We start from the raw sequence: 13,202 nt of genomic DNA, 5'->3' as shown, positions 1-13,202 counted from the left end.
GGGCAGCTAACTGCACCCCTGGTCCCAAGCTTCCCTTAAAGATGGCCCTTGCTTTCTTGTAGAGCTGGGAACACACAGCAGCCCCACGACAAGGAAAGTCTTTTCTTAGATTTCCCCTGTCTGCAGTAATTCCTCTTGCCAAATTCCCCATGCCCACTTTCAGAGTGACAAAGCCAAGCTCTGTGCCAAACAGCTATTCTGAGTAAATACACTTTCAACCTGGTGTGAGAGCCTGACTGAATCTTTTTAATTCTTGATCTTCTTAATCAAGCAGACTTGATAAAAAGAATTAAAAAAGATTCAATCAGGCTCTCCCGATGGGTTGAAAGTTTATTTGCTCAAGTCTGCTCTGACACTATAATTCGTTTCCAACAGCTCTGCAGTTTGTAACCTGACAAGGACAAGGGTCCTGCTAGCTTTAAAGGCTGTGTCAGTTAGCACATGAACTAAAGTATCAACAGCAATAGAAAGACCCGGAGGCTGTAGATTGCAGACTAAGACCTCACACTCACATAGAAAGTTCTATAAGAAATGATTTTTCAAAAGCTTAAGATGTGCCAGGCATGGTGACACATATCTTTATTCCTAGCTCTTGGAGGAGGCAAAGGCAGGCAAATCTCTTTGTCTGAAGCTAACCTGGTCTACAAAGTGAATTCCAGAATAGCCAAGACTACATAGAGAAACCCTATCTCAAACAAACAGACAAACAAACAAGCAAAAAACAAAACAACAACAATAACAACAACAAAGCAAAAACAGAAACAGCATAAGAACTGAAACAACCGTCAAAGGGATATTAAAGCAAATTCTTTCAAGTCAAAACCAAAAATACAAGAGAACTAATTTCTAAATCTACACATTCGGGGACTTCCAGTCAGGTAAGAAAAGAGGAAGAAGTTAAAAACAACATCAAGTTGTGTGCGCTTGGGGCAAACAAGGTGAAGCACATGAGTCCACAGCTACCGACAGATACTTTGGAGAGAGGCTGGGGATTTACAGTCGAGCCTTCAGTAACAACTGCTGCAAAAGATAGCGTGCGAGTTGGGTTTTGTCAACTTGACACAAAGTAGAATCATGTGGCAGGAAGGAACCTCAACTGAGGAAATGCCTCAGCAGACTGGTCTGTGGGCCTGTCTATTGAGGTATTTTCTTGATTGTGGATTGATGTTCCAAGTGGGCAGTGCCACCTCTGGGCAGGTGCTCCAGGGCCGTATAAGAAAGGTAACTGGCTGACTGTGAGCCTGGAAGCAAGTCAGTAAGCAGCCTTCCTCATGCCCTGCCACTGCTCCCGCTTGAGTCCTGCCAACTTCCTCAATGATGGGCTGTGCAACATGTAAACCATATTCACCTTTTCCTTCTCAAGTTGCTTTTGGTTTGTTGTTTATCACAGCAATAGAAAGCACACTAAGAGAAACAGGTCTCTGAAGAAAGAAAGGAAAAGAAAGATACTTTACTCACTACAGTCACTATGCTGGGACACAATTATACTCAGGCAGAGCAGTCTTCCTCCCTCCTGAGTCCTTTACTATCCTCTATACACCACAAAATGGGACCATACCCATTCATTCAGCTGGGGGAGAGAAAAACAATGACGGGAAGCCACAAAGATCCAGTTTAGGACTAATACATTTCCTGTAAAAGCTGAGTGGATGTAAAAGAAAGAAAGAGAGAGACAAAGGAAGGAAGGAAGGAAGGAAGGAAGGAAGGAAGGAAGGAAGGAAGGGAGAGGGAGGGAGGGAGGGAGGGAGGGAGGGAGGGAGAGAGAGAGAGAGAGAGAGAGAGAGAGAGGAAGGATGGAAGGACAGAACAAAATCTTTATGCATGGACTTGTAAAACCTAGTATATTTCAAAACTGTATTCTCTATGCACCTAAAACTAACCTGAGATGATGCAAAAACTGCCCAACGTCTATGTTCACTGTCAATGAAAAGAAGGAACAAAAGAAAATCCTATTCCTCCACAAGCCACACGTTGGGGGAGTGGGATTCCAGGGCAGGTTACAGCCACACAAGCAGGAGTGTGGGGAAGGTGGAGAGTTGACAACTGAATACAACCCCCACAGCAACCTTACATTGCTGGATGGCCACACGTGAATTTGGCTCATCTCTAGGGCTTTCCACTGGGGAAGGACCTGTCGTTCAGCCATCAGTGGACCAGCATCCATAAAGCCTGTGGGGAAATACAGGATTCAGAAAAAGTGGGGTGGGGAAGGAGAAAGTTGAGAAAGAGAAGAGTCAAACAGGAAGAAATAATTATCACTATAAAACATGAAGCTTTACAACGGCATGGATGTGCCTTTAAAGTCTGCCTAAAAAGAACTGGTATTCTGGGGAACACTTCACAGCTAGCTGCAGCAGTGCATGCCTATAGCACCGGTGCTTCAGAGGTGGTTACAGCATGGTCAGGAGGTCAAGGTATCCTCAGCTATGTTGGTAATCTGAGACCAGCCTGACCTATGTGAGGCTCTGTCTCAGCCTCCTCAAAAGTATTTACTTACTTATTTAAAATATAAAACCTAAGCCAGGCATAGGATCACTCCGGTGATCTTAGCACTTAGGAGTCTTTGGGAAGAGGACGCCCCAAGTTAAAGGCCAGCCTGGGCTACTCAGTGAGTTCAGGACGGTCGGAGTTAGCATAGCAAGACCATGGTCTCAAAAGTAAATAAATAGAACCCAAATGGCATTAATTGTGTCTGTGAACTACAAGAATGCCTGTCAAAAAGAAATCAATAAAAGTAAAAAAGAAATGAAACTTGGGTGATTCTCATAGTTGGTGACAATGACATTCCCTTAATCTGTGGAAAGTAACAGCCCCAAAACAAACATACTCACACTGCACCGAAACCTTTTGCTGGCCTAGTTCCACCAAAGCCATTAACGTGATCAAAGCCCAAATGCAGGTGACCTGATTCACAGAAAAAGCACTTGTAGAAAGTGCTGAACCAGGATCGCCTACGCAAATGCTCTTATAGTCAGGAAGAGAATTAGCAGCCATAACTTGGCAAGCTTTGCCTTTATATGGAGCAGTGACGTGCCTTGCAAGACTATATACTTTTCAGGTTTAATACAGAAGGAAGTAGATTTAGTTTAGTGATGTCACTTTTTTTTTTCCTAGACAGGGTTTCCCTGTGTAGCTTTGGCTGTCCTGGAACTTGCTCTGTAGACCAGGCTGGCCTCAAACTCACAGAGAGCCTTTTTCACCTAGTACTGACTAACCTAACCCAAGTTTCTGCACAATTTCCCTCAATGAGAAGTCCTAGTAAGGATAAAAGGAAAAAGAGGGGAAGAAGTTGAGTTCTCTTATTTGGCCTGGGTTCCAACTGCCACCAACAATTCCTCTTTCCGTGCTCTGGATCACACCACATGGCAGTTACTAGCTTCCTTAGCCACACAGTAGCTCCTGGATACCACAAAGGCCTGGGATCTCAGCAGCCCCTTAGCTGAACCCAGTTCCCTGACTACAGGTTTGTTTCCCTAACTGGTCCTTGACTGAGAAGACTCTCTAGTAGGTATGTCAAATGTATTTTTTAAATTATTTTTTAGAAAATAATTTTCTTTTATCCAAATGTCCCATAAAAATTTTCTTCTAGTAAAGAAGAAAATATGTACAGATGAAAAAATTCATGCATTCATTCATTTAATGATATACTTAGTCTGACCTTACCAAACCCTATCATTGCTTGGAAGATAAGTGAACATGGTCCCAAGTCTTTCTCCTTGTGGGCTTACATCCTAGTGGATACTTGAAGCATGGCAAATCACAATTTAAGAAGTTAATTATGTACTGGAGATATTTTAGTGCAGTTACTAACTTCTTGCCTAAAATGAATAAAACTTTGAGTTCGACTTTTAGCATCATGTGAGTCAGGTGTGGTGGCTGCCTGCCTATAATCCTAGCACTGGGGAAGTGGAGATAAGAAGATCAGAAGTTAAAGGTCACCCTCAGCTACATATTAAATTTAAGGTCACCCTAGAAAATACCAGATTCTGTGAAAGAAAGATAGAAAGAAAGAAAGAAAGAGAGAGAGAGAGAGAGAAAGAAGGAAAGAAGGAAAGAAAGAAAGGAAGAAAGGAAGAAAGAGAGAGAGAGAAAGAAGAAAAAGAAAAAGAGAAGAAGAGAAAAAAGGAAAAAGAAGGAAAAGAAAAAGTGATCTGAGCTGGGTGTGGGTCTAGGGGCACAGGGCTATAATCCCCGTAATTTAAGAGACTGAGACAGGAAGTTCAAAAGTTCAAACCAACCTGGACAACTTGGAGAGGCTCTGTCTCAGAGCGTGGGCTGGGTATAATGGCATAGGCTTGTATCCTAGCACTCAGGAGACAGCAGAAGAATCTCCACAAGTTTGAAGCTTCAACTTATATAGTGAATTTCAAGCTAGCCAGGAGTACATAGAAAAACCCTATCTACAAAACGGGCAGTTGGGGTGGCTGAGGATATAGCTTAGTGACAGGGTGTTTGCCTGGCATGTGACAAGCCAAACCCCTAACACCACAAAACTAATTAGTTGGCCAATGCAGGATCACTGTCTTAACAAGAGAGGGATGTGGTAAATAAATGAGTTTTAAAGTGTTTTACTCTACAGAGATTCTCCCTTACCTTCTAAATGTGGTATACCAAGCTGCCTCCCTCCAGGAGCTGTACAGGACTTCCTTAAAGTTCTACTATTCTATCTATTTAAACTAGCTACTTGCTCAAACAGGAGACCCCACGTGCTTTTGAATGTCCAGCGTGTTAATGTAACACTCTTGCTGTGCATCTTTTTAATGGGAATATAACTGAAGAGTCAACTGCTTAATATGTCACTAACCCTTTCTCCATGGCACTATCACAGAGTCAGCAAACACAGATGCAGTGTACGCAATGAACACTGTGTCACAGCCACAATGGAGATTATTTTCAGGTTGGAATTCGCAGGCAGAAGAACAGAAACAGACAATGACTCATGGGATGAACAGTTATATAGACAACAGTACCCAAGAAAGCTGCCACCTACATCCCATAATGACATCAGATGACAATGGCAGAAAGGGGGTAGTTTTCTAATTTATCTGGAAATGAGATTTGCTACCAAGGAAGCACCTTACACAATCAAGAGGACATTGCAAATATTCCACACATGGCCTGCTTGAGTATGGGCATGTCCAGCTTCATAAACAGCAGCACTGGCTGTGGAGGTGACAGCACGACTGCTGGCATTTCATTAGGCTCTCCTAAGAGAACTTTGTGTATCCATGAACGTACTCTGCCATACAGATGATACAGGCTCAATGCTCAAGTCTCTTGGACTACTTGGCAACCACCAAGCATTTCATGCCTATAAGACTTAAAATCCCACTAGAGAAGCAGATGGACCTACAGTGCTAGATGCGAACAAAAGGGTCTAAAGCATAATGCATATTCATAATCTCAAAGCCATAAAAAAGTCACCTGGAGAAATGACTAGCTACCAAATTCTAACCCTTACACTATACAATATGTAGTCAAATCACCCTAAATAATACACACACACACACACACACAAATGCACACCCTGCAGAGGCTCTGTACATAACTGCCTCCCCTTCCTACAGTGCAGCTCCCTAAGTTCACGTGGCAACAGCCTGTGTACCCTTTCAGACACAGCTTAATTGCCTCTTTAAAGCTGTGACTTCCTGAGGAAGCCATTTTTGCCTTATTCAGTGCTTTTGCTGTTCCTGGACATAATGCCATGGCTATCTGATTTATACATCTATTTCCCATTAGAATATAAAACCTTTGAGATCAAAGACTTCATCTTTGAATCCTATCATATGTCCCTTGCACAGTGTTGGGCACAAAATGATTAATTTTTTTTTTTTTTTTTTGGTTTTTCGAGACAGCGGTTCTCTGTATAGCCCTGGCTGTCCTGGAACTCACTCTGTAGACCAGGCTGGCCTCGAACTCAGAAATCCGCCTGCCTCTGCCTCCCAAGTGCTGGGATTAAAGGCGTGCGCCACCACGCCCGGCAAAACTTTAGTTTTATTGGGGTGTTTTCTTGTTGTTTATTTTGGTCTCTTAAGACAGGGCTTCATGTAAACTAGGCTGGCTCAGGATGATCTTGAATTCGTGATCATTCCACTTCAGGATACATTACTGAATATGTGCACACACACACACACACACTCACACACACACACACACACAACGTGCAGAACGCTGAATCTCCAGTCTACAGTGAGCTCTTTTCCACTTTGCCATAGGGTGCAATTTACAAGGAAAGCAGAATAAACAAGGAAGTGCCCCATTCCCCACCAGGGAACAGCTTTCATATTGATACTCTGAAATGATTTAATGGTAGCTTTGATAAATCACTTCCAGTAAACGTTGTCAATATAATCATGACTGTGAGAATTAAGATATATCAACTATAAAAGCTCATAAAGATATTTGACCTTAGGTAGAGGAGGATATGACAGCAAGAGAGCTGGAAATGGGAAGCAGAAATTCTGTCTACATCTGGTGGATTTTAACCTCAAGAAGGTTAAAAAAAGCGTCTGCATTATCATATGCCACAGACATATAGCTGAAATACTTAAAATTGACAGGAAAGTTTATGTTCTAAGGAATGACATTAAGAAACAATGGTATAGCCATTGATATAAAGCTAATAGAAGGAAAGCTAAAGATTAATGTTCAAACGTTAACACCGGGCTGGTGAGATAACTCAACAGCTAAAGCTGCTTCCTGCCATATCTGCCCATCTGAGTTCCATCTCAGGATCCACAGCAGAAACAGAGAACTGATTCCTACGGTGTCCTCTGACCTTCACACACGTGGTGTAGCATGTGCAGGTGAACACACACACACAATTAAAATGTTTTGCATTTCTAATTTTAAAAGGTTAAAATTTAAAGCTATTAGAAAACCTTCACACAAAGAAATTCCTTGGTCTAATCTTCCATACGTGTTTGAAGAAGCAGGAAACACCCAGACTATCCTCAAGGGTCCTGTAGAGCACATTTGCAAAAATGCCAGAACTCCCATATATAGGAAATGGTTTTGGCTTAAGGACCAGGGGATTACTGTGAGTCACTCTAACCATGGCTTCCAGTAACCAGAGTATTTTAAGGATATAAAATAAAAAATGCAATGAATAAAATTAAGATAAAATAAATAAAATCAAGAATGGTAAAAATAGCCAGACACTGGTGGTGCACACCTTTAATCCTAGCACTTGGGAGGCAAAGGCAAGTGGATCTCTCTGAATTTGAGGCCAGCCTGGTCTACAGAGGAGTTTCAGAACAGCCAGGGCTACACAAAGAAACCCTATCTCTGAAAAAAAATGTATTTATTCTTATTTTATGTGTAAGAATGTTTTACTTGCATAGATGTCTATGCCCAATATGCACATGTCTGGTGCCCATGGAAGCCATGGAAGCCAGAGGAGGATATTAGATCCCTGGAACTGGAGTTCCAAATAGTTGTGAGCCACCATGTAGGTCCTGGGAATCAATCTTGGGCCCTCTATAAAAGTGCTCTTAACACTGAGCCCTTGTGCACACTTTTCAAAGATAACTTCCACGAGAGAAGCTAGCTGTCTTCTAAATCACTCAAGAATATCCACCAACTTAATAGAAAAACAGCCTGTGTATGGCCTTGAAATACTGTGGAAGCTCTTTCTTACAGAACTTCCATTCTGTGCACATGGACAGAGAATTTTTATGGTGTCTATATTATACTGTTGATTGAAAATTCCAAGGCACAAAAGTGCTGAAAACCTATACGTTTAATGTCATTGTTTAATATCCACATACACACATATACAAAATAAAGAAAATGATGGTGTTTGTCCTTGCATATTATCACCTCTCAAAGATCAGGTGAGGGAGGCTGAGGAGAAGGCTCAGCCTGCAAGTGTGAGCACTGGGGTTCAGATCCCCATAACTCACCTGAAGGCCAGGTGGGCATGGTAGCCTGCCTAAAACCCCAGTGTACAGGAGGCAGACACAGGGCATCATCAGAACAAGGTGGCTAGGTTAGCCAGAATCAGTAACAGATTTTCCCCAATAAAAACTGGAGACTGACTGAGGAAGACACCCAATGTCGACATCAAGCTTCTACACAAAGTGCACATGCATAGGTACATATGTGAGACATGTACATCCTTGCACACATATATTTAAAATGAAAGGCAGGTGAGGCAAAACACTTGGGAGGAAGAGACAGGAAGATCACAGCAAGTTTGCATCTAGTCTGGTCTACACAGCAAGTCCCAGGCAAGCCAAAACTATGTAAACTCATCTCAGATATACAGGTTAAGAAATCGGGGACAAGGGTGCATGCCGGCAGTGCAAGCTTTGGGGAGGCAGAACAGAAGGAATTCAAGAAGGAAGATCAGGAGTTCATTTAATCAGCTACAGGCAAGGCCAGCCTGTTTCAAACATAGTACAAGGGCAGGTAAGAAATGGCCATCAGTGGTTATACCCTGGAAGAGAACAAAGGTGGCTATGGGTCACCTTAGGACAATGACTTTTCATTCTGTTGTCTTTTCTATTTTTTTGAATTTCAAACCACATGAAATCTACTTAAGTGAAAATATATAGAGAAGATGAAACAGAGGCAGTGGTTAGGTAATTAGAGGGGAAACATTTCATAGACAAGATGTAATGGAAGGGGACCAGGAAAAACTAACAAAGCTCTCAAGACAGCAGAGCTGCACGAGGCGCTTCAGTGTCACTCATATGTTCCCTGACCCTGTTATGTCTCCCATGTCCACTCTCTGCTCATTAAACGGCTCTCTGCTTCTCAAAAAACCTTGACACTGGTAACGTCTCAATGGTGCACAGGAGTACACAGGTCATCAGAAAGGTGGACCCTCCAACACCAGTCTCTGAATGGGTTAATGCCAACACATTCATAAACATCTGGAACTGCAGAGCTAAAGGCCCACCCAGCCTTGGGCTACTGTGACCCCAAGTACAATGGAAGTATGATGGAGCCAGGTCTCAAGCAGCCAGTTACCAGAGACATACCTGGCTCTTACACTAGTTTTTCCTCATTTATCAATCATTTATCAACATTGGTACACCCTCTAACTTTATCATTGCTGAGATCAGTCCATGTAGGTATTACTTTGCAAGCTGTCATGACAAGGAAACCGCACTTTGTGCTAAGAATAATAGTCATAGCATTTGGGAAAGGGAACTGTTTGAGGCAGGGTCTCACATAGCCCAGACTAGCCTCAAACTTGACTTCTTTATCTTCCTTCCTTGCCTCCAGCTCCTGAGTGCTGGGATTACAGGGGTAGCCACCTCAGATGGTTTAAATTGTGACTTTTTTGTTTTTTGTTTGTCTTTGACACGGGATTTCTCTATGTAACAGCCTTAGCTGTCCTGGAACTCACTTTAGAGACCAACTGGCCTCCAATTCACAGAGATCCCCCTGCCTTCCCCTCTCAAGTTGGGACTAATGACATGCACCACAACCACTGAGCGTTGGCATCTTTTTTTTTTTTTAAACAAAGCAGTGTCAAAGCAGTCCAGGGCATTCGGAAGCCTGGTTCAACAGGCCTTCTACTGAATAAAGAGAAAGGAGCCTGCTTAGTCTCTATCCCAGTGCTTAATGACATTATTTTAAGGATCAACTAACAAGTATTGCTCCTAAACATGATGTTCAAAAGAAGAGTCAGGGGGCTACAAAAGTCACTCTGTGGATCAGAGTTCATAGTGTTCATAGTGTTCATAAAAGGCCTGAGTTCAGTTCCCAGCACCCACCCCAGGTGAATCCTAACCACCTGTGAGTCCAGTTCCAAGGGATCAACACCCTCTCCTGGCATTCATGGACACTGCACTCACATATACATATGATTTAAAATAAAAATAAAATGTTTAGGAAACGTAATTTTTCCTGAAAATAAATAAATAGAAACATCGGGTGACAAGATGGCTCGGTGAGTAAGGAAAGATGCTTGCCAGCAGGCCTGACCATTTGAGTTCATTCCCCACATGGTGGAAGTTTTTCTCTGACACACACACACAAATAAATAAATTAAAACATAATATTAAATTTTAAAAAAGAGAATTCATTGCCAAAGAGCTATTTTGGAACATTACAAAAGTATACACTTAGAGGTCTGTAGTCCAGGCAACATCCATACACTAAATACTAATCGATGAACACTCTCCAGACCTCTTCTGGTGAGCTCTCAATTTTCTGAAAAGGACAAGAGGAAAACAGAAAAAGTAAACTCAAACTCAAATCTTATTTCAGTGAACAGTCTTCTAACTCTTCCACCAACTGCTGGTCCTTTTTATCAGGGCTGAGCAGGTCATGATCTACTAAAGCAAATGTCACTCTTTCCTACCCTCTGAGAACTGCCTAAGCCTTCATCACAAAACCTGAAAGTGGAAAAGAGGAAGAGAATGAAGGAGCGGTTAACCGGCAGACAGGGCTGAGCATTCCGCAGCTAGATAAACAGGCCTCTGCAAAATCCTGTTTGACAGAACTGAAAGATAATGGACACATGGGCATCTCTTTTTTAATAGTGGCAAACACGTTGAAGAGAATTTCTTACTTCAGAACATCAGGATCCAAGGTTTTAGTATCAGTGGCAGACAGCTACTAGGCTTTGTTGTTGATGTCGTCTGTTTTTTACATCTTTATTATTAACTTTGTGGAGATTGTACATGTATGTACTAGAGTCCACGTGGAGGTCTGGAGACAATTTATGGGAGCTGGTTCTCTCCTCTTACCCTGTGAGTCCTGGGGATCAAACTCAGGTTGTCAGTCTTAGTGGCAAGCACCTTTATTCACTGAGCCCTATCGCAGGCCCCAGTTACTAGTTCTCATCAGGAATTAACGAAGTTCTATGTCTGATTATATCCAGTAAGGCTATTAATAAAGAGCAATGGGAGATTTGGAGGAAGACCTGGTAAATTAACGTGTCTCTTCCCCATGGTATATGTTACTGGGATGAGTAAGCATACGAACAACATGAGTACAGGGGAGGGGGCGGTTCTAAAAATCATCAACAATGGCGTCTGCTCAGTGGATGCCTTGCTGCGACTTAAAATTGTCAATGAGGACATCAGAAGATTTGAGTAGACCAAAGGTGCTCCTACACTGTAAACCAAACCTTCCAGTAGATCTAACAAGAATCAAGCTACAAGAAATTTAGACTCCTCAACAAAAATTGAACTCCTGTTAACACAAAAATTCGAGAGAGAAGTCTGGGGACCTGCTTTGCTGACAGTTCACTGCATTTGCCTACTGATAGAGGTCACTAAAATTTATAACTAGGAGTCTAAATCAATGCATCATCATTCTTGCACCCTCCTTACATAACCTTACTCTAAAATAAACCATAATCACATGAAGTATGGGCTAAGTATCTATTGCTTTTCTCAACATTAATACACACACACATCTGAATGCTTTATACTACTTTATACCCATATGCTACATGGCAAATTCAGGAAATGAACTAAAGTGAATACCCCTCCCAATTATAGCTGCTCCTACCTACAAAGCTGTACAGAATTCACTAGTAAATTTTCTACCATATTGACCTTTAATTGTAACACAGCATGAACCTTTACAGACACAGAAAACAAAGGCTAAGTGGTTGTGGCCAATTTCTATTTCCTCTCTAAAGGTGTAATCACCAGGGAAATAACGAATTGGGGGAATTCCTTGCTTCCTTTTCTCCCTGCTTGAACGGGTCCTGCACTACAGGTCTGCTAGTTTCGCTCACCACACACGCATGAGGCCTCCACAGCCCAGGCTAGACTATCTAGAAATCTGCACTGTGTCACTGCATAAGGTAGCTGCTTCTCAGTGCACACGACCTAGGTGAAGAAAGCCATCTAGGCACTCTGTCTGAGCTCAACAAGGTGGTAAAATGACAAGAGCCGCTAACGACATAGCAGACAGCAAGGAATGCCACCTTTAAATATCATTTCGACAGTTTTTCTCTTCGTCATCTCACCTTCCTCCTCGCCACCCCCACCGCCACCCCCACCACACTGCAGCTCACCCACAGCTTTGCCAAGTCAAAGGCTGCCAGCTCTGCATGACAGCGAGCCCAGAAGCCATTCAGAGTCTGCAACATAGACAGTCTCACCTGAATATACCGGGCAACCCACCCCCCACTATATCATCCCCACTTCGCTGACGCTCACACACACACACACACACACACACACACTCGCCCACACCAAACCCCAAGCCCCAAGCCCGAGGAAACCCAGCAGGCTCATGAGCGAGGGTGGCTCGCGTGGTCATACGAAGAGGACTCGCCCTGAGCTCCAGAACCCCCTCCCCACTCAGGCCATCGCAGCTCATCGCCACGCCGCCGCCCCGCAGCTGGCCCCACGCCGGCGCCCCGGATGCGTTACCTTTGGACTGGCAGTCAGCACAGAACTTGTTATCTTCCTCCAGCAGCAGGTTGGCCAGGACCGCCTGGTACCGATCCACGTCCTTCACCGACTTGCCTGTCATGGCCAGGGTGCCGGCGGGGGCAGAGGGCGACGCGCCCCCTGCACCCCCCAAGAACCCCTGCCTCTGTCCGGGGCTGAGGCCTCGGGGTCCCCGCCCAGGCGGTCTTCTCGCCCGGCCCTGAGCAACCCGGGGGTCAGAGCCCACAGCCCCCCCCGCCCCGCAGCCCCTCAACGCGGCGCCCCCTGGCGGGCTTCGGGCAAGGCAGGGACTCGCGGAGGCTGCGGGACCCCAGAAGTGGCCTAGGTGGAGCGAGCTCCCGGCTTCAGGCGTGCGGGACGCACACTTGACCCCGAGTGTTGAGGGTCTGCCCGCTGCGCTTCCCGCCTCGGTTTCCCTGGCAGCTGCGACCAGCTCAGCCGCCACCTCCACCGCCTACTTCCGGCAGCTCTTCCTCTCCTCCTCCACCCAGCCCAACCCGCGCATGCGCCCCGCCCACCGCGCCGCACTGGGCTCTTCCCTTGGCTCCGCCTCCTAGGAGCCAATCCGGGAAGAGCCGGGGGCGGGGCTTAGGTGGAAGCGGCGGGAGGGAGGACACGCCCCCTGCATGTCCTTGGAAAAGAATGAATGAAGCCCGGTGGAAAGGGAGGAGAGTGAAGAGAATAAAGTGAGGGGAACGACCAACATTTACTGAGCTCATACTGTGTGCCAGGTACTGCTTTAAGCGCTTTCTATCAATTATCACAGTATGCTCTTCACAGCAACCTTTATGAGATGCGTATTTATTATCCTTATATAATACAAGGGTTGTG

At 44.3% G+C, this 13,202-nt stretch overlaps 1 protein-coding gene across 1 annotated transcript in view; it reads right to left on the bottom strand.

The window, feature by feature from the left end:
* Smap2 (small ArfGAP2) overlaps window positions 1-12,857 on the bottom strand; it is a 48,043-nt gene extending 35,186 nt beyond the window's left edge. Inside the window, exon 1 of the mRNA XM_021160272.3 lies at window positions 12,351-12,857. Coding sequence (XP_021015931.1) covers window positions 12,351-12,453 — 103 coding nt within the window. The 5' untranslated portion in view covers window positions 12,454-12,857. The remainder of the gene's footprint in view (window positions 1-12,350) is intronic.
* Between the last annotated feature and the right edge of the window lie 345 nt (window positions 12,858-13,202).

Source organism: Mus caroli, unplaced genomic scaffold, assembly GCF_978045245.1.
Source record: "Mus caroli unplaced genomic scaffold, Mus_caroli_1 scaffold_6, whole genome shotgun sequence".
In the NCBI taxonomy this organism is placed as follows: Eukaryota; Metazoa; Chordata; class Mammalia; order Rodentia; family Muridae; genus Mus; species Mus caroli.
Note: the sequence above shows the minus strand (reverse complement) of the source record. Positions and strands in the feature narration are given on the sequence as shown.